Raw genomic sequence first — 24,788 nt, forward strand, 5'->3', positions numbered from 1 at the left:
CTAGTTGTTGACATCGGATCCTTTGGTTTTATTCAATAACTTGGGCTAAACGTTAATATCCCACTAGGTGGAACATGTCTCTTCTGGAGTCGTGATAACCAAGGCTTAGAGCTGTGATTTTAGAAAACAAGATGACTATTCAATCCTTTTGCCTGGTACGCCTGAATCTTTTTCTCCCGGCAGCTTCCCTTGCCTGTATGGAGCATCTGAAAAGTCTGAGCAGATTCTGAGTCCAGGAGCACCCCGGCTATAAGGCTCTTGCACTGTGACAGAGCTGCCCATCTCCAGTGCAGCCTGGGTGACCTCTAGTAGATGGGTGGGGCAGTCAAGCCCCGCCACTTCTGCCACAGTCCTAATTCCACAGAAGAAAGTGCTCTGCTAATGGCTAACCCACTTCCACGGTGACCTGGTTTTGCCTGAGGTCATGCTAGGAATGAAGATCGACCAGCATAGAGCATTGCTAAGTTAAGTATGGTAATCTAATTTATTAATGATTAGGTTTCTTCTGTTAGTAAAGTTTTAACCAGAACCAACTAGATGTTCTATTATCATAGCTTTTGTAGATTGGATGGATGAATAAGTAGGGAAAGAGTATTAATGTAGCTGGTAGGAATCAGTGTTGCCGCTTGCGGCTGATGTAGTAACGCTAAGGCTTTAGCTCTTCAAAAGCTGAACGAAAAGGCATGAAAAGCATTGCAAGTCTGTTTCAGTACCTAGTTGTCCCTGTATTGTCTACACAAATCCTATTTCCTGCTGTGATTCCTGTTTCTTACAAATTCAGTGTGTCTGACTGATACTAAACACTGATTTTAAAATTCCAAACTTCACTTATCTGTGCTGTTGTGAACAGGTAGCTGATCTGGAGCCCTCAAATGGAAAACAAGTGCTTCTCTTGAGCTGTAGCATATACAATATAAATGTGCCTATGTGTATTAAAATGTCTTCTGTAAACAGTGAGCCACTGACCCTTCTGTCAACTGTGTCTGTGCGTGTGCGTGTGTGTGTGTGTGTGTAATTGTTTTCCCAAGAGATAGCATTGGGGGTGCCCAAAGTAACCTGTTCTTATGTCTATTTCCTGTTGTGAGGAATGTCCCTTACCAGAAATAATATTCTACAACAGAGATGTGGAATGCAGTACAGTTAACCTGATCCACATGTATAAAAACTAAAAAACCTGACCCCTCCAATATTCACATCTTAGGGAACATAGCCCAGAATTCCAGTTTCTGCCTTTCACTATGCCCCTAAGTCCATGGGCAGCCTATGCATGTCTTTCTTCAGCACTCTGCCTTCCTACCCCTCAACATCCGTGCCCCATTCCATCTACCAAAGCAGCAGGTAAATGTTCTAAGGTCCATAATCTGGGACAGAAATTAACGGGCAGCTCTGAACTCTTGCAGCTAAAAGCTACCTGTCTCAGGAGAGAACAAAGGAAACTGTCACCCCTATTAGACCCACAGTGGGTGGGCAGCCAGCAAGCCGCTGGCTCCCTGGGCTTGTCCTGAAATAGCAGGGTCTTCTAAGTTTTGTGGCCTCCAAAGTCCTGCATGCGAAGTACCCTGTTGTCCAGGTCACGTTAAGTGTCCCGTTGTGTGTCCAGCAGCCATCTGAGCAAAGGGTAGTATCTAGAACTCTTCAGATTCTGAAGAGTACCAGCCTTAAGCATGTGATCTCATTTTCGCAGGCTACTTTGACCTTTTTATCCCCCATCTCCTGCTCATGGTTGGGGTCTCCTTTGTGACGGGTTGGTGGTAGAAGAGCTGATTCCAGAAAGTTGTTTGGAACCAGAGGGCCCTTGTTAGTCCTACTAACAAGGAGTATTCTCATTCCCCACCTGGCCAACCTGACTCAGCCACTGAACACTTCCAGCCTGAAGGAAGAGATGTGAAAGTCAACGTGTATCTTTCACCATTTAAAAGGAAAACCACTTCATCCCTTTCAGATTCCTGCATCCTGAGTTTAAGTGCTGACTATTCCCTTTAAACCCACTCAAATCCGAAACAGAGCTCAGCTGCTGCCTTGGTCATGAGCAGGGAGAGGTGCTTCACCAATCCTGAGTTAGAGCCATAAAACGGGTCTATAAACAAAAGCTTATTAAACATCAAAACTTGAACTTCAACTGCAAATAATTCTTTATGTACTTAAGAGTAGCTGTTGATTGGGATTCTGAGCTTCTGTGTTAAAAGGTATAATCACCCTATGCTCCTGTAACAAGGGCATTGTTGTATCAAACCCACAGGAGCTCATCACATACAAAAGCAATTAATCAGAAATGGCCATCCCCTGGCATCCCATCTCCCCCGTGCCCGTCCCAACTCCACATCACCGGGCAAAACATTCACGCCTACAAGTTTGCGAATGGGTGCCATGGCCACTGCTCTTTTTGCCTTCCTTGCGTGGATCCCTCTTCAGTTATCACAAATTGATTTTCTTTGTGGAGCTACTGGGAGTCCATGTGGTTCAGGTGGCTCAGGGGCTGGTATGTTATCTGGTGTGTCCAATTAGTCCCATGTGCTCTTCTGGCCACAGTGACTAGGTCAATGGTGAGCACATGCCCCAAGCCAGACTGAATCAGTCTTTTCGGCTGGAACTGAGGGACTCTCTCCCTCTTCAGAGGTTACTAAGCAGGTGAAATAAAAACCTGGAGATGTTGACAACCAACTTTGTCCCACATAAATAAAGCTTTCTTGGCCAGGCGTGGTGGCTCACACCTGTAATCCCAGCATTTGGAGAGGCCGAGGCAGGCAGATTACTTGAGGACAAGAGTTTAAGACCAGCCTGGCCAACATGGTGAAACCTTGTCTCTACTGAAAATACAAATTAGTTGGGTTGTGGTGGCATGTGCCTCTAGTCCCAGCTACTCAGGAGGCTGAGGCAGGAGAATCGCCTGAACCCAGGAAGTGGAGGTTATAGTGAGCCGAGATGGCGCCACTGCACTCCAGCCTGGGCAACAGAGGGAGACTCGTCTCAAAAAAAAAATAAAATTTTAAAAAAGCTTAGCTTTCCTTCACTTATTGAAGGCACACAAGGCCTTCAGTGTGGAAAGAAGCAATGCTCTGATGCCAGGGTCTAGCACTTGGATCCAGCTACACTGGAGTCTGCCTGATTGAACTATGTGGTTGCATCTGACTTTAAAATTCCACTTTCCAATCTCCCCCCAGGAAACTAGTTTAACCTTTGCAGTGAAAATATGATCTGCACAACAAATTGGAAGTGGACTCAGCAGAGTTTCCCTCAAAAGGGTGTAGCGTAATAGGTTTGGTGGGATGTTTGGCAGGCAAAAGTTCCAGAACCCTGAATTAGGCAAAGTTTGAAAGACTTCATCATAGGATTTCTCAGAGTTTTCAAGTTGCTGATACATACCTGAAAGCTCTCAGAAGAGTGAACACAGCAAATAATGATTCCGAACCCTCATTTGACTCCTTGGAATCCATTCGCTAAAGAATATACTTTGGTATGGGCGTAGTTTGAGTTTTTCTCCAAGTCTAGGCTATTAAAAAGAAGCAGAAATGCTTACAAAACAATCAAATCGCAAGGCTTTAGGGGAATGACCAAAGAAACAAAACCCCAAAACAAAAAGCTTTAAGGCTCTGTTCTGGACTCAGCTAGATTTATCCCAAATGGCACATAATACTAAATTTGATGATCCACAGAAGAAAAAAAACTTACTCATTCTCCAAAGTTTTAAAATGGCCATCAAGCTTGGTGGCCAAAACTAACAACTCAATCTCAAAAATAGAAGCCCCCAAGTTTTCTCCCAATAACTCTGTTATCACCAGATCTGCCTTCCCCTCTTCCTAACCCTTTCAGATCTACTGTGCAATTTTAATATTATAGATGAAAAGGCACATCACACAAAGAAGAAGACTGGAGAACAATGTTGGTAATTTCATTGTTATTTTAATAACCAGGTTTACATTAACAGTCACTTGATGACTTTTTTTTCTTTAATCTCAGCTAAACTCAAAACACAGTTTTCTTCACGGTTCAAACCAAACAGCTCTTCACGTTCCAGAGCTGCCTCACAGCTAGCACAGATCACGGGAGATTTACTGTCTGTCCATATCCACCAGACACAGAACTGAACACCCACACACCAGTTTTCAAAGAGGGAACTTACAATGAATGCTGGCTGCCCAGGGCAGCCCATGAGTGTATCTGGGACTCAAGCTGGAGTTCTCCAGGGGAGAAAGCCTGGGAAGCTTGTGGCAATGAAGATGAAAATTGCCCACCCTGTTGGAAAGGGCTTCTCAGCGATGAGTGAAAATCCAAGATCAGGCGACAGCCCTTTGTGGAAGCGTGACACTCTGGGTATAGTCATGAAGGACAAGGCCGAGGGATTTTGAAGGAAACCCATTTTCAGGATGACTATAATCCTATTTCTAGAAAACTTAGAGGTAAAAGAAATATCTCTACTAGGGGTAACTGATTTAACAACGTCACAAACACCCTCCTCACTACTCAAGCCCATGGCCCTCAGAGAGAACCAGGATGGATTGCCATCTTTGTTCAGAGGCAATGTGAAAAGGTTGGAGGGATGGCGGGGGCATCCTCGGGGTTGGGGGCGGGCAGGCCAAGGGATGAGATGGCAAAGGACGGTTTGGGAATGAGACAGAAGATGCAGCGTGCCTTCCTCCACTTGCACGAGGTGCCAGTGAATCCGAAAAGGGCCAGGACTCACCACCGTTTTCTTCTCCTAAACCTTTTGTATTGGGCTATTTGATGTATCTTATGAAATGGAACAAATCTGAATACAAATTTTAACTCAAATAGCATATCACTTGGTACTCATGAAAATAGTGGGAGTTATACTCGCAATTCCCAGGGATGTCTATGCTTGGAGAGTTAGTAATGATAAGTGAAGAAAGAGAGGCTTCCTTAGCTCATGTGTTGCCTCTTGAGGGCATTCCGGGGTCGTTTCCACAGCAAGGAAAGCTTGTGCAGAATCAAAGGTTCTGGTGGAATAGTTCACTTTGGAAGTCCCAAGGGCAGTGTGGCTGACCAATTTGGCCATGAAAGACTTATCTTCATGGCCCAGAGAGGTTGTGCAGGGATGAGTCGGACTCAGGGGCTGGGTAACAGCAGAGCAGATGGTGCAGAAGTGGAAGCTCGGAAGCGGGTTTATGTGTGTGTCTTTTCCTCTCTCTGGTGGTTGTGGCTGGTACTGCAACCTATCCCAAAGTACAGCCCAGCCAATGAGGTACATGCTTCAGATCTGGCAAACTCTCTGCACAGAAAACTGTTATTCTGAGTTCTCCGACAGACCCCCAAATCTTTGAATTGTAAATTAAGAGCTACATGTTCCCTTTTACTATATTTCCCTTAAAAGAGAAGCACCACGAGAGCTTTAAAACAGCAAGATTCCCTATTCTAAGGGGAAATAGTCTTTTTTCATGATTTGAACAGAGAAGGTAGCTTGTTAGGGGCAATCCTCTTCCTTGGCTATCTCCAAATTCCTTTGTAGCCCAGTGTGTACTTTTCTCTGGTCTTCAACTTATTCAAACCTGCAGTCAGAGATACTGGTTTCTCCTAAGCACTTAAAAGGTGTCTGAGGCCTGCTCTTCTCTTCAAAGTACTTAGTACACAGGGTTACAGGTGCTACCACCTGGATTCCCCAGAGCATGAAAGTCTGATCCCAGGCTGAATGTGTTTCTCCTGAAAATAAGCATCTTGGTTCTATAGATTCTTACCTTGCTCACAGGACTTGCTCCAAAACTGAATTTTCAGAAGCAGCATGATTGGGAAAGGGACATTCAACTCTGACAGACAAGGTAGATGCAGGCACTCCACACTAATTTCTTTTAGGTGCCCCAAGGGGAAGCTGCATCATGTCACTTCCACTCACTTGCGGAAATTCTAAGACTGAGACAAAGTTCCCCCAGAGTTTCTGCTAATGGAAGGGGAAACAGATGGTTTAGAATGGAAAGATGGAACCAGGGCCACAAAACGTGCTCCCTCTGCTCAAGACTGGCTTTGGCTTTCCCAAATCCCTGCTTGACTCCCACATAACTGAAATTACCTATTACTAGTAAAAGTTAGGGAACACCTAATAAAAACTTTCAAAAAAAAATCCTGTTTATCATGGATGTGACAGGATCTCACGAGATCAAGAGAATCAAACACGAACTGCCTGTAAGAGAGGTCCTTCATTCTGCCTCGTCTGAGCTAAAATCCTAACTTGGGATGCCAGAAGCATCACACTCTTTTCGGTTTGCAAAGACAGAAGAGTGAGAGATGAGCTCGCCATGTTTAGGAGGCGTCTTTAAGATGTGGGCACCCTCACCCTCGGGGCCTGTGCTGTGTTCTCAGCTGCTGGCTTTTAAGAGCACCAAAGAGGCAGGGAGGGCAAGAGGAAGAGAAGTGTCATTTGTTCTGTCCCTGCCTGGCCTTCCCAACCCAGGAAAGAGAAGGATTTGAAAGCAACACTGAGATAGAGGCCCGAGCAAACACTGGCACAATCAAGCAGGTGAAAGAAATGATTGGATTTTGGTGTTTTAATAAATGTTCAAAGAAACAAAATTTACTTGTAGGGGAACAGAACCCAAAGACTGCCTGCCTTCTCCGCAAACCCCAGGAGGCTATGGTAATGTGACAGCTGCCACAAGCGGCTATCTTCCATGGAAATAACGAACGTCATCAACACAATATACAACACCCCTTCCGCTCACCTGCCCACCCACCTCCCTCCTACATGCCCTACCCCAGCCCCTCTGCACCCTCCAGCTTGCTCCAGGCTCCCACCACCCACTCACCCCAAATAACCTGCGTCCCTTTTGTTTATTTCCCTGACGTCCCAGCTTGTCTGTCCCCTTGTCATAAGATGCAGCACTACACACGCTCTCAACACTATGATAGAGCAGACTCTTTTACCTTAGTGGCCTGTCTGATTGCATGCATGTAAATGAGGGGAGGGGGATCAAACAAATCAAGGCTATGCATAAACAGAAAACAAAGCAATATTCGTAAAGCTAGGCAAGCGAGCGTAACATTGGAGAAACATAAGGCTTGAGGCTTATTGATTCTTTAGATCGCAACCGTTTGGATTCGCTTTCCTTCTTAAATATCGGTGTACCATTTTGGCTTCAAAAAAATCTCTTCTTGCTTCTGCCCCCCTCTTTAAGGAAAGGCTTGCTTAACTCAGAGATGTAATATTAGAACGGCCGCCTGGGGGCGCCACGATGCGCTTGCTGGCTGAGCGAACCCCCTCATCCACTTGGGTGCCTGCAGTTGGAAATAAATTCCCAGGAGAGGAAAAAAACGGGGTTGGGGGTAGGGGGGTGTGGGCAAGAGAGAAACTGGGTTAATTTTAAGAGAGCAAGATATTTAGTGCCTTGCTGGCCTCACCTCCCAAGAAACTTTCATTCCAGTCTGTCAGATCTTCTAGACTTTTCATATGGCCCGGAAAACTACCTCTGGTAAGAAAAGCCAAGTTCTTATCTAGATTTCAACTGACCCAGAGCATGATAATAATACTGGGAAGAAGAACAATGATAAGGATGTGACACTCCTTGTGGCAGGCAACGTTTGAGGTGCTTAACCAATCATCTCCTTTAATCCTCACCAGCCTGGTTTGCGAGGACTCTTATCTGTTCTACGGAGGAGATAACTGAGGTTCTGAAAGGTTAGGTCACTTGCCCAAGGTCTGACAGTGCAAAGTGGTGATGGTCAGGTCTCTGTGACAACAGCATAAAAAGAAATACCAATGTGTGCTTGGGTCTATTCAGAAAGGAGCCTCTAAAAGCTTAAGAATTAAGGTAGCCAGAGAACAACAAAAAAATGGCAAAAACCTTGAAAAAAATTTCTTGACTAGCAGAATGTGACCTCTGGCAAAGTTACCTCGAAACTTTTAACTCTTTTCCTTTGTTTTTCCTCCCCTAGGTCTCCTTACCTCTTTCTCCTGTTTTTCTGTTTCTCCCATTCCTTACCTTTTTCTCATATGCTGTAATTTTACCTTTAAATGTCTTTCCTTTCTTGTTATCTACTTTCTTCACATTTAAATTATTCATTATAGAAATGTGAATCTACATTTGTTTTTCTTCATTTTAAGACGATTGGTTATGGAGCAACTGAATGTTTATTTTCTTTATATATGTGTGTGTGTATATATATATATAATATATATTTCCATATATATCAGAGAGTTCTTAAAGAATAGTTAAGACTAATCACATGGCTACACATAGTTGATGTTCAGTCAGTGGTAGCTAGAGTTAGCATTATTCTAATTACCACGAAAAGGAGAATGTAATAAAAATCCTAGGTTAGAAGATGCTACTGCGATTTGAGCACAAAAATAATCTACACTATCTTTTAATCTGGGCAAATAAAGAAAACACACTATGTTGCATAGCGCTCATAGGCTAATGTAGGAAATCACTATCAATTCATAGAAGGGATCAGCTCCCCCGACCCCCCGCCCCCAACCAGGGCCAATCTCTAGGAAGAATCAGTCACCATTTAAACCTAGCCTTCAGCCTGACTGCCTTGTCTTACTTTCTTACCGGGACCCCTGTTGATTCAGTAACCTCTTCCTGCTTGCCCCAGTAACCACCCTCAAGTTGACACCAGCGCTGGGCTAGAAAATGCATTCAGGTTGAGTTCTCAGAAACACCCTCTGGCCTCAGAGCACTGATCTTCCCCTTCCCCACTCTCTCATCTTTTCATGAGTCTGTCCCACTCACCTGACAGGCTAAATCCCGATTGATGAAGATTCCTCACAGGTGGGTTCGGCCGAGTAGGAGAGCCTCGAGCAGAGCCCGCGGGAGTGCCCCCCTTGGGGGTGGTGGTCAGGTCAAACACAGGCCCATCATACATGCCCCTCGGGACAGCATGCAGGTCTGCCATCTGCAGCCAGAGAAGAGCATGTCGTCATTCATTTATTCAGCATTTTAAGGTCTGTTCTAGGTAGTATAAATATATTAGTGAATAGAGTGTGTGTAGTGGGAGCCAGGAATTAATAATAATAAAGATAATTTGAGGAAGGGAGAAGTAGTAGAAAATAAATAAAGGAGGGTATCATGATAGAGTGACAATGGAGGTGGTCAGTGAAGGCCCTTCTAAATAGTGGAGCTTCAATCTGAAGGATCAAAGGGCCTTGCTTTGGGGTTGCCAGATGGAGGAGGCTGGGGTGATACTGGGGAGTGGTGTGGATGACAGTGTAGCCAGCAGGGAGAAGAGCAAGGGCAGAGAGTGGAAGTGGGAATCATTATGAAACAGAAGAACAGCAGTACAGCTGGAGCAGAGGGATTGGAAGGGTAGGTTCATGACATGAGGTCATAGGTGCTGACTGTGATGGGATCATAAGGGAATTCCACCCTCACACTCTTCAGCACAGATCAGGGTGGGCAGGCCTTGAAGTGAGCATCTGTGGTCTGACCCACTGACCCCTGGCTGTGGCGGCTGTGAACTTGCCCTGGGACTGTGGAGCCAGTCAGCAACTTCCACCCAGCACATGTTCTGCTTTTGGTCATGGGAAACGGTACCTCCCGCAAAGGGGCTTGCAGTCTATTAGACAAACATTTCAAGACCACCCACAGCAGTGGCACAGCTGGTACACAACCTCCACCCATTTCTTAACCTTGGCCAGAGGGGAGGCAATGAGGACGCACTTCTAGATGAGCCTGACCGTGCAGGACGGATCATCATAAGAAGTTCTGTCAGAGCCTCCTTCCCTGTTAGCGACTCAAGTGCCGGCACAAAAGCAGAGTTCATCAAATGTGCAGAGGCTGATTCTGGTGATGTGATGACTGTATCTATACTCCCCAAAATCCAGAACTCCAGATCATCAACAATTCTCTGGTTTCAGAATCTAAATCACACTCATAGAAATAAAGAAGCAATACTGGGGAGGTCTCCCTCTTCTCTATTAGGCCTAAACTGGAATGCTGAGCTCAAATTCCACAGTCCTAGGGTAGGGCTAAGCTTGTCTCAGGGAGCACAGCACTCACATATATATGAAGGTGACCTAGAGATCAGTAAGGGGAGGAGAGAAAGGTGAAAAGGGAGTTCTGGACCTCATACCCTGAATCAACTAGAGCTGCCCTGTTTGTGTGTGTGTATGTATATATACATACATACACATACACATATGTATGTGTGTGTGTGTGTGTATATATACAGTGCGTGTATAAAAAGCACAATACAATAAATACAGTAAATATAAATATGTAAATATATTTATATACATTTACATAATTTTAATATCTTTATTTATATTTATTGTATTGTTGCAATATAAACTATATAAATATATCAATACGTTTCTTCATGTATTTATATGTTGTTATATATTAAATATATATAAATATACATATATTGTAAATATATATTTAATTTCTCTGCACCTCCATTTTTATACACATGCACACATTTGCACATGTGTATGTATCCATACACTTATACATATACATACATATCTCTGTGTGTTTATGTATAAAATCAGAGAAACAAATAAGAATTTACAGAAAACACAGTAGCTAACAGTTGTAAGCACTTGCTCCTGTGCAGCAATACTGGGCAGAATGAGACAGAGACGTGTGGTGCGGATTCTTGGTTCTTACCTTCAGACATTAAAAGTAATTCATTTTTTAAAAAATATGCAGACCTTATTTTGAATTATCCAAATTTTAAATTATTTTAAAGAAAGAGCTATAAAAATTTGGGAAAAAACTCTGTTTGGCCAAAAGTTTTCAAAACTCTCTTTAATAGTACCTTAAGTCTGTGCGGTTGTTCTTGGGGACAAGACTGTCATTGAATTTCTCTGTGACAGTCTAGAGATCACAGTACCCTCTGTTCATGGTTACTACCCTGCATGTGAATGGGACACAAAGCCCCTGCACCACCTTGGAGCGCCCGAGCTTCTTACCTTCCTCCGGGCTTTGATGCGCTTATAGACATAGTCAGAGAACGGGCTGCAGGGGATGAAGCGGCCGGCCCCCTGTGTCACATGCAGGTTGCCATCTTCCAGCATGATCTTGCCCTGGCAGATGACCACCAGAGGAGCCCCGCGCAGCTCCATCCCTTCAAAGATGTTGTACTCTGCGGCCTAGAGGCAGGGGTGAGGAGAAAAGCCACAGTAAGGGTACAGAAAGAGGAATGTGAGTACCTTCTATCCTTGAGAACTTCAGTGCCATTTGCTGCTGATTCACCAGGTAAGCCAGGAAAAGCTCACCATGAATCTGCAAGCTTCCAGTGTGTAGAAGACACCAGGAGACAGATTTGCTAACGAAAGACTGAACTTCCCAGCAAAAAAGAAGTGTTCGGTCTTTATTTATTAAGGTCCTCAAGTGGAAGTCAACTTTTGTCATGGGTAGTGTTTAAAGAGAAGCTGCATAACTATTCGGGATGCTGTACATCACCATCTTGTATTAAGCGGGTGCGCAGAGAGGTTATGTGGCCTTTAGGTCCCTCTAGCTCCAAATTGAATAACATGAGATGACACAATGTTTAAGCAAAGGCCATTACTACCAAAAATGGGATTTCTCCCTCCCTCCTTCATTTATTCAACCAGCAAGAGGCATTACTGTACTGCCAAGTAATTAAGAACATCAGTTTGGAGTCAGCTTGTCTGGGTTTCAATGCTAGCTTCACCATTTGCTTGCTGCATAAATTATTTAATTTTTCCGTACCTCCAATTTTTGAATTATAAAATGGAGGATAATAGTAGTCCCTATCTGTAGACGATTACTACGGAAATCCAGTGAATTAAAAGCACAGTGCCTGAAACATAAGTGCTTAAAAATATTAGTTATTTTTATTAACAATGTCAAGCCCATTTTTGTTAGGTAGTGGGCTTTAATTATCATCCTCCATGTGAAACTCCTCATGAGGAAGTCATCAGTGCTGTTCACAAATTATTTCCCATTCTTTCTCTTTCCAGGCACAAGGAATCATTGCATGTCCTGACTTTTGGAGGTTAGGTATGGCCACAGGACTGGCTAAGACCAGTGCCATGTGAGAGGCAGTGATGTACACCATGTCTAGGGGAAGATTTCAGAGCCAGTAGACCATTTACCAGGTCATGTTCTGCTGTCTCAGCAATCATGAAAACATGTGTAGAGAGAGAGACTCTATCAGCCTCTGTCCCTGAGTGACTGGGATGGGAAGGGCCCATCTGCTGACCCCCTTGCTTTGGAAAGCAGAAGAAACACAGTTGAGGTTTTGAGCCACTGAGTTTTAGAGGATGGATTGTTATTGCAACCCGTCCTAGTCTAACTACCCTGGTGCACCACATAAACACATTTCTCCTGACCAAGTTTCTTGCGGGCATTCTCCGTTTTACTCCACTCCCACCAGCGCAAGCCTTACAGACTGGTGGTTCTTGGCAGAGACGATCTTCACAGCATCTGGGTCCCAGATGACCAGGTCGCTGTCAGAACCCACAGATATTCTTCCCTTGCGGGGATACAGGTTGAAGATCTTGGCGGCGTTTGTGCTTGTCACAGCCACAAACTGGTTTTCATCCATTTTCCCTGTGGCCTATGAAAATATAAGAAATTATATCTATAGCTATAGCTACATATATATCAATTCAGGGCTTCTGAACGCAGAGAAAGACAACCACAAAGGCACAGAAATACAAAGACAAGCCACCTGAAAAGGTGGTGAGCTACAGAACCTCACTCAGCAAGCTCGAATTAGCTGGGCTGACATAACTACTCAGGCAAACTGGTTAGACACATGGTTTAAGACAGAAGTTACTGCTCCTGAAGTACACATTTTTTAAATATGTACATACATGTACTTACTAATTTATCTCTTCTAATTCCAAAAAGGATTATAGAGGGTTCACAGTAAAAGCAATCCTGTAGACATGTGTTTGTATTTGCCTATGCTGTGTGCATAGAATAAATAGGGAAGAACCACACCCAAATGATAACAATGGGTTCCCTAGACTGTGGAATTGAGATACTTTGTTTCCTTTCAAGTGTGTGCTTGTCTGTAGTTTCCAGATATTCCTTAGTGAACATGTGTCATGTTGGTAATTTAAAAATATATATTATCTTGGAACTATTCCAGATAGTGGCAGGATAAATATATACATACTGCTCTGCAGTATATGAAGAAAGAAACACCATGTGAGAGAAGAGACAACAATATTTATATTTTCCCTCTTTTCAAACCAAAGAGCCTCTCTACGGAAAGAACTGAGTTTAAAACCTAGCTCTGAGCTTCCTGGGAACAAAGAAGAAAAAGGAAACTCAGTGAAATTACACTGTGTACAGTAATGAGGCATTAGTATACACAACCGTGACATAAATGTTTTTAGGATTTTTAAAATGAAACATAGAGAAGTAATCAATCTAATAATGAGATAATTACTGATTTTACTAAAATCTTTGAGAGAGTCTTCATTTGAATGGCTATTTTCTTTTGTCAGCCCTTTTGATGTGAACAAGGAAAATAAAACAGGCCACTTGCCAGAAGACATTTAGAGATAATCACTTGTATTGCTTGAATGACCATATGCCCTCAGTACAGGGTGTCCTTGATAAGCAAGAAGACTTTGGTCTAGACACAGACTCACTGCTTATCACTTCAAAGGATTAGATCCAGTTCTTTCAAAAAAGGTCATAAAACTCATAAAACTCTCCAAACAAAAAGAATTAAATCACTATTATTTTAAGTACAGGGCATTTGTACTCAGATGAAGGAGTTGCATGTCTGGTTCCTAGTCCTAAGTCTAGATGAAGCCTCCTTCAGAATGCCAGACCTTAGGAGTCATCACACTAGAAGGAAATTTTCCACATTGCCTGAGCAACATGGTTCCAAAGACATCTGAGCAGGTTTGAGATCCCATCTGGACTCGCAGTGTCACCGGCCCAACTGGTGGCAGGAAGTTCTGATCTGGCTCATGGATGTTTTGGCCCTGGCCACCCTCCCATGACCTCAATCCCTTACCACAGCCTTGTCCCAGATGACAGACATCCGCTCCTCCACACCATTGGTGCCCTCGGGAATGGCTGTGAAGTTGTCCTTCCCAATTGCCTTCTGGGCAGTGCTGAAGGTGCAGTGGGCACTCCCAGATAGTTGCAGATCCCCACTGGCAAAGGAGAAAAGGTCCATGTGAACAGGAGAGATGGCTGGAGGCACACTGGGGGCTTAGAATCTTGTGTCCACTGTGAGGGTCTGGACTCCGACTACTTGAGTTTGGAATCCCTCCTCTACCTCTTACTAGATATATGAGCTTGGATGAGTTTCTTCCCCTCCCTGCACTCAGTTATCCCATCTAGAAAGTTGAGGGGGTGGAGTTAGATCATCTCTTTTGTAGCAACATAAAATGAACTCAAATGAGCAATGTCACGATCCTACATGTCTGCAGAGGGCGGCAACAAAGGAGTCTCCCTACAATTTTGATCGTCATCATGACCAACTATTTAAACTTAGGCAAATGATTTAGATTCTCCAACCTTCAGTTGCTTCATATGTAAATGTAAATGGTGATAAGACCGCCTCACTCATAAAGTTATTATAAGAAACAAATGAGACTGTGAGTTTAGTCTTACCATAGATCTTGCCACATAAAAGGTTCTTTTTTTTTTTTTTTTTGAGATGGAGTTTCGCTCTGTCACCCAGGCTGGAGTGAATCTCAGCTCACTGCAACCTCATCTCCCAGATTCAAGCGACTCTCCTGCCTCAGCTCCCAAGTAGCTGGGATTACAGGCGTGCATTATCATGCCCAGCTAATTTTTGTATTTTTAGTAGGGACGAGTTTTCGCCATGTTGATCAGGCTGGTCTTGAACTCCTGACCTCATGATCTGCCTGCCTTGGCCTCCCAAAGTGCCGGGATTGCAGGCGTGGGTTATCGCACCTGGCCCCATAATAGGTTTTAACTGCTATTAACTATTATTAATATTAGAACTGTATTAATGTTTAGGATGGGGAAGAGCCTGTTTTCTATGCTCAAGACTGCAAAAGAATTCTCAATACATTTTTCATACTGCAAACTCTAGTCTAGCTGATAGATGGGACTGCTCCAGTCCTCAACCCAGCTGGCCCAAGAGATATTTTCACAAAAAGCCTGCTGCTGAGCATTCCTGCACCAACCTGGCCAGCAAGGAGTTGATGTAGTCAGGAGTGGTTGGGTCAGGGCTCAGGGGTGGGGATGTCACGAATGCAGCTGCCTTGGCCCAGTTCTTGCTCCAATAATGGGTTCCATCTATGCCGAGACTGGCGGTGATCGGCTCGCCAAAGACCACATTCCCTGGAAAAGGAAGGAATTAGGCAAGGGGTTAGCATAAAGTATGTGCTGCAATGAGCCCAGCCTATTTAATTTAGCTCTAAGCCTATCCAGGACTGTGGCTCAGAGTCAGACAGACCTGGGTTCAAGTCCATGTTCCCACGTTTTCTAAGCCTCTGCTTTTCTATCTGCTAAATGTGACCAAGTTTGTATTCCCTAGATTAAAAGAAGCCATTGGTTTTTAGGTGCAGTGTCAATTCTCAAATTTTGAGGCAAATTAAAATTTGAGGCAAAATAAAATATATGTATTGATTTTAAGATTCATCCTCATTTCAGAAATACTGAAGTGCTCCAGTTCTTGCTCTAGCAATGGGTTCCATGTATACCAAGGCTGAACTAGATATATTCTGAAATTGATGAAACAAGATGATGTCTACTTCTCAGGTTTATGAAAATGAAAAAATATGGCATATGTGAAGCATCTGGCACTTAGTGGATGCTTGGTAAATATTGCTTTCTTTACCTGTTGCTCCTTCCCACTGTAGAGGCACCAAATTCCAAATGTGTCCCCACCACTGGGAATTGCTAGATCCTCCCATTACAACGAATTGCTTAGGTTTCACAAGGTAAAATCCATTCCTGTGGATCACAGACTCTCATGATGATTTTTTTTGTCATGTTTGTTACTCCTAACATGATGACTTGCTAAAAATCACCCAATAACCTAGGACACATCAAATATGAGACTAGCTTCTTAGATTCTGCCTCAAAAATTAGGGGCCTAACTACTCAAACAATGGAGCGGGAGGAAAGGCTATTGGAAAAGGCATTGATCTAAGCTTCTGTTGAGATTCTTTAAGAAGAAGGAAAGTGATACAGAAGGCAAATGCTAACTCATAGCAAGGTAGTTGGTACCAAGTTTCTCTATGCCAAAATCTGGGGCCAAAGCTACCCTATGAAGCCCTCGGCTTCTTTAACTTGAGTCCTCAATCTTCCACAGTCAGATTCTCCATAAATTTGCACTCTAGGGCCAGGATTACAAATAGGTTTTGCCTTGTTTCAACTCCAATCAATTGGTAATGGTTGCCTAGAATTCCATGAAAAGAAGAATTCTAATAATGTCTCAGTAGAAAAGACTCATGATTGATTAGTAATATCTGCCATGGGCAAAAGAAGGAAGCCATGGCAGTGATTCACATAGGAGAGCCCTGCTTTTTGGGGTAGCAGTAGAAAGACCCATGTGATGAGAATTCAGGAGTTCTCCAAAAATACTTACACACTAAAGGATGCAGAACCATAAAGATATGAAGAAATGAAGGTCACAGCAAGCAGTCAACTACTATTGAAAGAAATAGAACCTTACAAGTGGAAGAACTCTCCCTCTGGACTATGTTTAGCATGGGAGAGTAAAAGAAGCTAAGATAGTAATGATGCCTAGATTTGAATACTAGCTCTCCCAGCTGGGAGATCCTGAACAGGTTGTGATGCAATTTCATCTGAAAAAGGGTAATAATGCCTATTTCTCAGAATTCTTTGAGAACTCTACACAATAAAAAATTTGAAGTATTTATCTCAGTGCAGGGTACATAGCTGTTCCTCATTAAATTGTAGCTTTCTAATATTAATTCTGAGCAGCCATACAGTTAAAGAGCCCTGATGATTGGTGACTAAACACATTGAGACTTCAATTATATCCTGGTCAGGAGGGAAACACTGCTACAATCTGTCCTGCTCAGAATATTCTTGACTGTTTCCCCGAGAATGATGGTCCATGAGATGTTTACTGACTTCAATCTCAGCAGCCAGTTTTTCATCCCTGAAATAATACCTCCATTCCACCCTGGAGACACAGCTGTACTAGTTCTGCTTGCCAAAGGATTGAGCCAAAAGGCTTAGAGTTAGGAATTTTTCTCCAAGAGGTTTGAAATAAGACCAGCATATAACTAAAACACCCTGTCCCGAGTGCAGCCCCCAGGTTACCCTAAGAATGGGTCCCAGGCAGAATGCAGCTTCAACAGAGGACATAAGAGGGTGGTGGGTGGTCACGGGTAGCAGGGGTGTGTGTGGCACTGGGTGAGGGCAGAAGGGAGTTCCTACACACTTTTACTTTTTCTTTTTTTTGCTTTTCTCCAAGAATGAGTGAGGAGCACTGGGCTGCTTTCCTGGTTCTCGCCCAATGACTCATACTCAGTGGAGCAACCAAGCCATGTCAGTTGAGACTTCTAAAAGCTAAGGAGAAAACAGCAGGCCTACAGAGAACAGAGGAAGGAAGGAGGTGCCCCAGAATCTGCCAGCTAGGAAGGGTGTCTAGACAATGTGAAAGCCTCCCCTCTCATAAGAAAAATAGGATCACCCTGTGCCAGAAGGCCAGGCAGCTGAAACTCAGCCATCAGCATCAGCTGAGACTATTTTTAGCTACAGCAGTCACTCACACATAGAGATGTACAGGCCAGTTTGGTAGATGAATCACGCATCTTGGGCCTCTCCACCACCAGAATGGCCACTGGCACGCAGTGGTAGCAACCGCATCACCAGGCCTGGTAAATCCTCTCTCACAACCCAATGCAGAGCTGCACATCTACAGCTTCTCACCTACACTCATCCCTTACCCAGCCTCACAACTGAGACCATGAGTCTGACACCGAGGTTGAGAACCAGAAACAGAAAACAAAGTTCTGAAAACTTTAGCTAAGCACAAGGCAAGCAAAGGAAGCCCAAGTTAACACCAGTGGAGAAAAGAAGCAGAAGTCAACAGGCAGCAGGTGCAGAGCCAGGGTCGTGAAGGCCGTGGTGGCCAACATGCTTTGGAGAACCACTCAACCCCTTCTCTGAAATAACTTGTGCTAGTCTCAGTGGCTCAGGAGGTATGACCTGCATCTGTACTGTGGCTTCAATCCTGGCCAGATTATACCATCCTGGGGTGTTTACTGGTCCATGGATGACAATATGACCCAGACCAGGACAGTCACAGTGCTCCCAGGGACTTTGGCTTGACCTGCTGGAAAAGGTGTATTTTACTTTCCCATCATGCTCTCTACCAAAAATTGAGGACAACAGGTGCCTCTTGGCATCTATTCCTGTGACTGTTCATACTAAACAAACCAAACAGAGGAGAGAGAGCTAAGAAAGTAGTAAGTGTGACAAAGCCCTAATATCACTGTCGAGGCCCCTCGATCTATTCATGCCTGAATCACCTACAACTGGTTATTTACTTGTGTTTGCTTAAGCCAGTTGGAGCAGGATCTTTGAATTTTGTACTCAATTTAATCATGACTGATACGTCCATTTATAAAACTCATTTATAAAACATTTTCAGGTAAGGTGAACTGAAAATGAAAGATCAAAGGGGAGAAGGAAGATGCACAAAGTCTCAGAAGAACTGATTCAAGCTGTGTCATCTTGGACAAATCACCTAACCTTCCTGAGCCTCAGTTTACTCACATGCCAAGTGAGAAAAATCCCAGGATCCTGCCATCCACGCAGGATGTGGAGAGGGGCTTCCTAGGGAGCAAGGCAATGAGCAAAGTAGGCACCATTTATATTACACAGGCCAACCAGGGAGGGAAGGAGCCACACAGTGTCTTTGAGAGCTCCGAGATCTTAGGAGCACAAATCACCTTTTTTCCTGGCTTGTGAGATGAGGTCAGCTGCACTCTTGCTCATGACCTTTGTGACGTAGAGAGGGCAATTGGTTTGGCTGGCAATGGTGATGGCACGGAACACAGCCTCAGCTTCCAGCTGCAAGAAAAAGTCCCCAGGAGTCAATAGGAACATGAACCTCTCAAACTGGTAGCTCCCACCTCCACGAACTATGAGAATGCAGTGCTTTACAGAGATTATGCGTGATTTTGGCAGGATCTGGAATTAGATAGCCTGTGTCCACATCTCAGATCTACCACTTCCCAGCTGTGTCACTTTAGTCAGCTTCCCAGTGCCTCTGTCCCTCACTAGTAAAACAGTATAGCACAGCGCTGTCATCTGAGAGGAATGCCTGACAGAGGGTAAGTACTTAATGTTAGCTTGAGTTTTTCCTTAGCCTATCCTCTCTGTGGTTATCACAAAGGTGACATCTGAATGAAAGCTTTTGCTCATCAATCTTCTCAGGACAGAGTCTCTGGGAAAACACAATAGCAAACCATTATGTCTAAAATAACCAGCCAAGCCAATTAGGCATCATGGTTCCTCAAATCCTTTCCTGCAGCAGTAAGTGGTCAGCAAAGGGTTAATTCTAGGAGGCATTTCTTACAAAAGTAATTCCCAGGTTTCTCAACACAAAGACTTCTTTTATTATTGATCTCTCCCATCTTACCCTAATGTAGAATTCATGTTTTCAAATATACTAACCAACCCAGTGGCATTTATTAAGTAAGAAGTAGTTTTCCCTTATTTTACTAACAAAGCAGGGTTTGAGAGCTGGGGCTCTCTCAGATGGCCTGGTTCTGAGTCCTGCTTCTGGCACTTATAAGCTAGGTGATCTCAGGTACATTACACAACCCCCCAAAGCCTCAGTTTCCTTGTCTGTAAAATGAGGATAATAATAGGATCTGACACGTTGGGCTGTGGTGAGGATTAAATGAGTTAATCCTTGTAAAGCAATTAGCCCATTCCTAATGAGGGAACAAGGTTAAGTGCCCTTTGAAGGGTGGCTACAGATATTATTGCTGATAATATTTTCTGACCAGCTGAGGGTCTGTGTTACTCTCAACTGGTCTGCTCTCAACTGGTGTGAGTTAGCCCAATTCAGCACAAAGCAGAGACTTTGACATTTTTCCATTCAATTGGCAACAGTTCCCTTTTTTATGGATATGACATTCTGGTTAGCCTGTGGAGCCCAACACTTTAAAAAAATACCAAAAATAGCTTGCAGATGCCCAATGGTAGTATAATGCAAACCAGTCACTTCCCATAGTGGGTGTAGCTCAGCAGACAGACTCTAAGAAGTTGCATGGCTGAGCTGGCCTCCCCCAAGCTGCACTTTATTTCATGTGGATGAGACGTTGGAGGCCCCTGGCCATAGGTGAATGTGGACACCTTCCTGAAGCACCCAGAATTTTGTACTCTGGTACAGTTGTCTTTGTGCCTGGGCTCCCAGCACTCTGAACAGCATCACTTGAGATGATGTCTGGGTGTGCTTGAATTGAAGAGGGGCTGGCTCCTTCTATGCTTACTCCTCCCCCTTCACACCCATGCTGACCACTTCAGCTCCCCCAGGACCTCCGTCCTGGTCCCTTTGATCTCATTCCTCCCAAGCACTACAGGTTTTTCAGCACTTTGACAGCATAACTATCTTTGGAAGTTTACATCACCCTCCAACTTCACCCAAAAGGCCTTCCACGGCTGTGGAGATTTGCGGCTGAGAGACTTTTTTACTAAAAAGGAGACAGGAATAAGGAGGAGGGTGGGGTGGTAGGACCAAGGGGAGGCTGAGAAAACAAACCAAGGAACAGAAATAGACTTTGCTCTGAAATCCCCTGGCTGCAGCTGGAAATCTATCTTGCCAGCACATCTCCACAGTGACCAGCACTTAAGAAAAGCTTCAGAAACAATGCTGATCACCCTGGCCTGTTCACGATGAGTAAATGATTTTCCAGTCCTTCAAGTGTGATCAGCCAGGGGCTTAACCTCTCTGACTTTCAGCTTCTTTACCTGGGCAACAATGCCAACCACACAGAGCGGCAGCAGTGAGTTCTGAGATAACGTATGCAATTGGCCCATGCCAGATGTATGCATTCCATAGAAGTGACCTGGTATTATTAAGGAGACAGACTTCCTTCAGGGATGCTGTATGTGACTGGAACCCTAATCACAAAATTATACATTTAAATGGCAATAAAAATATCACTAGTTACAATGGAGTTTCTTCTGAAGTGCTAATAATCTGGTTCTTCCTCTGGGTGCTAGTTATACAAGTGTATCCAGTTTGTGAAAATCCATTGCCTCCTTGGGATAGAAACATTTTTTTCTATGTGTGTTCTATTTATATTTTAAGTAAGACTCTAAAAGAGATGGGATATGGGAATGTAATCATTTCTGGTTATGATTCCTTCTTCTCCCCGTTGTAGGATTTGGAATGACAGGACAGAAACAGGATTCGCTTCACTGATATGGAGGGCCTTGACTTTGCTCCAAGTGCTAGACCCAGGCTGCTCTTCCAAAGCCAATGTGCTTTCAGGTACATGGGCAGCCAATTCTCAGCTCTGTGCTCCATGCTATCAGGTGAAGCTGCTGATATCTTGGAGACATGGAACCAGCCTCTAGTCACCTTTGATTTGTTGTTTGGCTGCTAAGCACAGACATAAATAATCATTCATTTTTATACACGAGAAATTTCCATAATTGGACATCATCACCTATACAAATTGATGAGTATAATGTATATTTAAAAAACCCATTCAACCTCTTATCCAAATGGCCAATATTTTGCAGGACTCCAAATGAAATAATGGAATAAGTGGAAATGTCTATGAGATTCACACTGAGATTTCCTGAAGAAAGGAGTTAGAAATTTAACACTCCTGAATAGCTGTGAAGGACACTCCAACTTGTGCTATCTTTAGAGAGATTAGGGGTCAGAAGTAAGCATGTCTCTTACATTCCTTTCTAATTTTCTCATGGGCTCTTGAGCTAGGGTCAATCAGAAGCGGTCTTTGGAAGAAATGTTCCAATACTGCTACCTGGTACTCAAATTCTCATCACCTTTTAGCAATGTTTATTCATGCGCTGTGTGTGCATGTGGCTTGGGAAGGTAGGCCGAACACAAACACTGCCCATACAAAGTTGGTGGCAGTCATAGTAAGACTGAGGCTGTGATGACGGGCATCTTCCAGAAGACGTGGTAAGAACTAAGTCCTCACTGCTACTGCTTTTCTCTCCCTCCCCCATCCTCCACCTTCACCCCCTGTAACTTACCTCCTCTGGCCTGCTCAGTACATGGCCTTCTGGACCAGTTATCCCCATTTCCAACATGCGGGTTTGCTCCTGAAATGAGAAAAGAAAATAGTTCTTCAATAAGCTCAAGTGAGATATGGAAAAATTATGCTGGTATACTCTGATCTAAAGAATAAATATGTGTACGTTGAACAGATGTATTAATCCTATATTTGGATTTGCAATTTAGGGTAGAGTCAACTAAAAGGAGGAAAAAAAGCATTCAAGATGTTTTGTTTTTATTAAAAGAAAGACAGTTGTCTGTTAGAGTATCTATTTTTTGTCTATACTACCGATCAAGAATCATACCAGGTCACTTATTCTTCATCTCCCTCAGTCTCAGCTGCCTCTGAAACTACACTTGTTCATCTCATTTGTTTATTCATTCATTCTCTTTAAACTCATTCACTCAACAAAACGTATTGAGCATCTGCTTCCTGCTAGGCTCTGGGTAGGTACCTGCATTAAAGCAATGTAGCCTCTGACCTCACGGAACTTACAGTTTAGTGCTATGTTTCTCAAAGTGTGGGCCACTCATCACTTACATCAGAATCGCCTGAATCGCTTTTGTAGAAATGCAAATTTCTCGCCCATCCTAGCCTATCGCATCAGAAGATGTGAGGTGGAATCTGAGTAATGCATATTTTAATAAACCACTCAGGAGTTTTGATGTTTTAAATCTATGGCTTAAATGAATGGATTCAAAATTTAACCAAACAAAATAGTGCCTTCAAACAGCATTAACTGAGTTAGTACTTTGGTGAACTTCTGTTTAACCAAGCTGTGGACACGGCAGAAGATGTATGTGTCCCTTGTGGCTGATGGCTAAACTCCTCAGACTTCTAGCCTCTTTCTGGAAGAAGCAGGTAGCTGGGCAGTGAGCACACACACATGGACTGATTGGAACTGGCAGAAATCCTAAGCCACCATTCCTTCAGCATTACTGGCATTCACTCTGACATTAAGGCTGGTTCCCATGAACCCCTGCACCAGCAGGCCTGGCCTAGTGAACTGGGAGTACTCTGGTAATCTGTGAAACACATAGGAAAGACAGTGAACACAAGAAACCTTGTCTCACATTGAAACTATGGGGCATTTAGAAAGGAAACGATTCTTACCACCTGGAAAAGAACCTTCTGTTTTTTGTTTTTAGTAATAGAAATTTCTAAAACAGGAGCAGAAAGGAAAATGCACATGCTATAAGCAACCACAAGAGGTGAAATGGTCACTATCCCAGCTCTACAGAATACAAAGAACGGTTAGAGGCTGATTTTTCCAGAAAAGCACCTCCACTTTTCATTCTTATCATTCTCACTTATTGAAACTTGAACTGAATTAAATTTCTTCCAAAGTCTAGTGAGTTTCTACTCTAAATTGCCTCTGGTCACATAAGGGTTAAGGTCTCCAACTAAAGAATCTGACTTAGGTGACACTTATGCTTCTGTCTTGTTTGAGTGCACCAGGATAATGCACAGGACAAAGCTAAGCTCAAGTGGTGGCTTCCAAGTGCATTTAAATCACCAGGGTAATATTTTCAAAAGACACTTGCCTGAAATCTGCTACTGACTTTTCCTAATTCCAGAATACCTGGAATTAGAAAAATTTGGTGATTCCAATGCACTGTTCAAATTAGGAAGTCCTATTCTGAAGCCATGATGTCCCTATAGCTGGGAGGTTAAGAATGGCAGTAAAGACCCATTGATGCTACCTCACATGGGGGTAGCAGTGGGCACAGTGTGCCATTCATCACAGCTACAGTTACATCACAGTTTGGGTCATAACACAACCGTGGCTTGCTCCATGATGAAAGGAACCCTGTCCTTTCCATATTCCCTCTCCAAGTCTTGGCACATAGTAGGTGCTCAACAAATATTTGTTAAATGAATGGCTAAAGATGCTGTCCTCTCAGACTGTTTTGCCAACTTGAAATTTTTTAAAATCACCCTTGTTTGTACCCCAAATCAGTTTTTTTCTGGTATATTCACTTTTGCATAAGTGCAGCAAGAAATTCTGAGTATAGCAGCTGCCTTCATTTAAACAATGTGATAAAATCTTTCAGCTCAAGCTGAAGTTAATAAACACACACAAGAAACTCATCCAAATGGAAAAATGCTCCTACTCTTTTCCTGAGTGAGAACACATCTTCCCAAAGTAGGGAAATAGGAGGGGTAGGGGAGACGAGAGAAAATTCCATGCTAAGGAGTCACAAGAAGAAAGAAACTGAGAACAGAGTCTTTTGAGTTGGAGTCCATCTCCTTCTACAGGAGCTGGAATGAACTGCCAGGGGGTTTAGTTTCCAGGGAAGATGAGAGTAGGTCTGGGACTGCTGGCTGCTGCCCTGAAAACTTGGGTAAAGGGAGGAGCACAGTTCTAATACCACAGAGTTGCCTCCCTCGAGACCAAGGCATTTGGGCTCTCTACAGAAAATGATTTCATTATCTCTGGGTGTGTGGTAGACATGGGCGAGAGTGCTGTCAGGGTCCTGACTAATTAGCCTCCTTGGTCACAGTGAGAGGAAACTGTACACTTACCTCACCTCCCCCACCAGCAAGACCATATGCAGAGTCTGAAATCACAACAGCTGGAGCTCTGCGTGGCTGGGGTGCTGCCTGCCCACAGGCCTGCAGCTGGGCTTGGGAGGCAAGGGATCCCAGATATGAAATCTCTGGGTAAAGATACCCA

The 24,788-nt window shown here is 43.7% G+C and overlaps 2 protein-coding genes across 3 annotated transcripts in view; one reads left to right on the plus strand and one right to left on the minus strand.

Annotated features, from left to right (window-relative positions):
• Positions 1 to 951, plus strand: part of STK32A (serine/threonine kinase 32A) — a 151,658-nt gene extending 150,707 nt beyond the window's left edge. The window contains exon 13 of the mRNA XM_012456631.2: positions 184 to 951. Coding sequence (XP_012312054.2) covers positions 184 to 253 — 70 coding nt within the window. The 3' untranslated portion in view covers positions 254 to 951. The remainder of the gene's footprint in view (positions 1 to 183) is intronic.
• Positions 952 to 6,479: 5,528 nt separating this feature from the next.
• DPYSL3 (dihydropyrimidinase like 3) overlaps positions 6,480 to 24,788 on the minus strand; it is a 115,060-nt gene continuing 96,751 nt past the window's right edge. For both annotated transcript variants that reach the window (XM_021677456.2, XM_021677458.2), the window contains exons 7-14: positions 22,089 to 22,157; positions 18,797 to 18,917; positions 15,047 to 15,203; positions 13,900 to 14,041; positions 12,307 to 12,477; positions 10,865 to 11,044; positions 8,682 to 8,844; positions 6,480 to 7,221 (exon numbers count right to left, since the gene is read on the minus strand). In XM_021677456.2, the coding sequence (XP_021533131.2) occupies positions 7,133 to 7,221; positions 8,682 to 8,844; positions 10,865 to 11,044; positions 12,307 to 12,477; positions 13,900 to 14,041; positions 15,047 to 15,203; positions 18,797 to 18,917; positions 22,089 to 22,157 (1,092 nt within the window). In that variant the 3' untranslated portion in view covers positions 6,480 to 7,132. The remainder of the gene's footprint in view (positions 7,222 to 8,681; positions 8,845 to 10,864; positions 11,045 to 12,306; positions 12,478 to 13,899; positions 14,042 to 15,046; positions 15,204 to 18,796; positions 18,918 to 22,088; positions 22,158 to 24,788) is intronic.

This window comes from Aotus nancymaae, unplaced genomic scaffold (assembly GCF_030222135.1).
Source record: "Aotus nancymaae isolate 86718 unplaced genomic scaffold, 86718_ANA_hifiasm-v0.15.2.pri h1tg000064l_1, whole genome shotgun sequence".
Classification (NCBI taxonomy): domain Eukaryota; kingdom Metazoa; phylum Chordata; class Mammalia; order Primates; family Aotidae; genus Aotus; species Aotus nancymaae.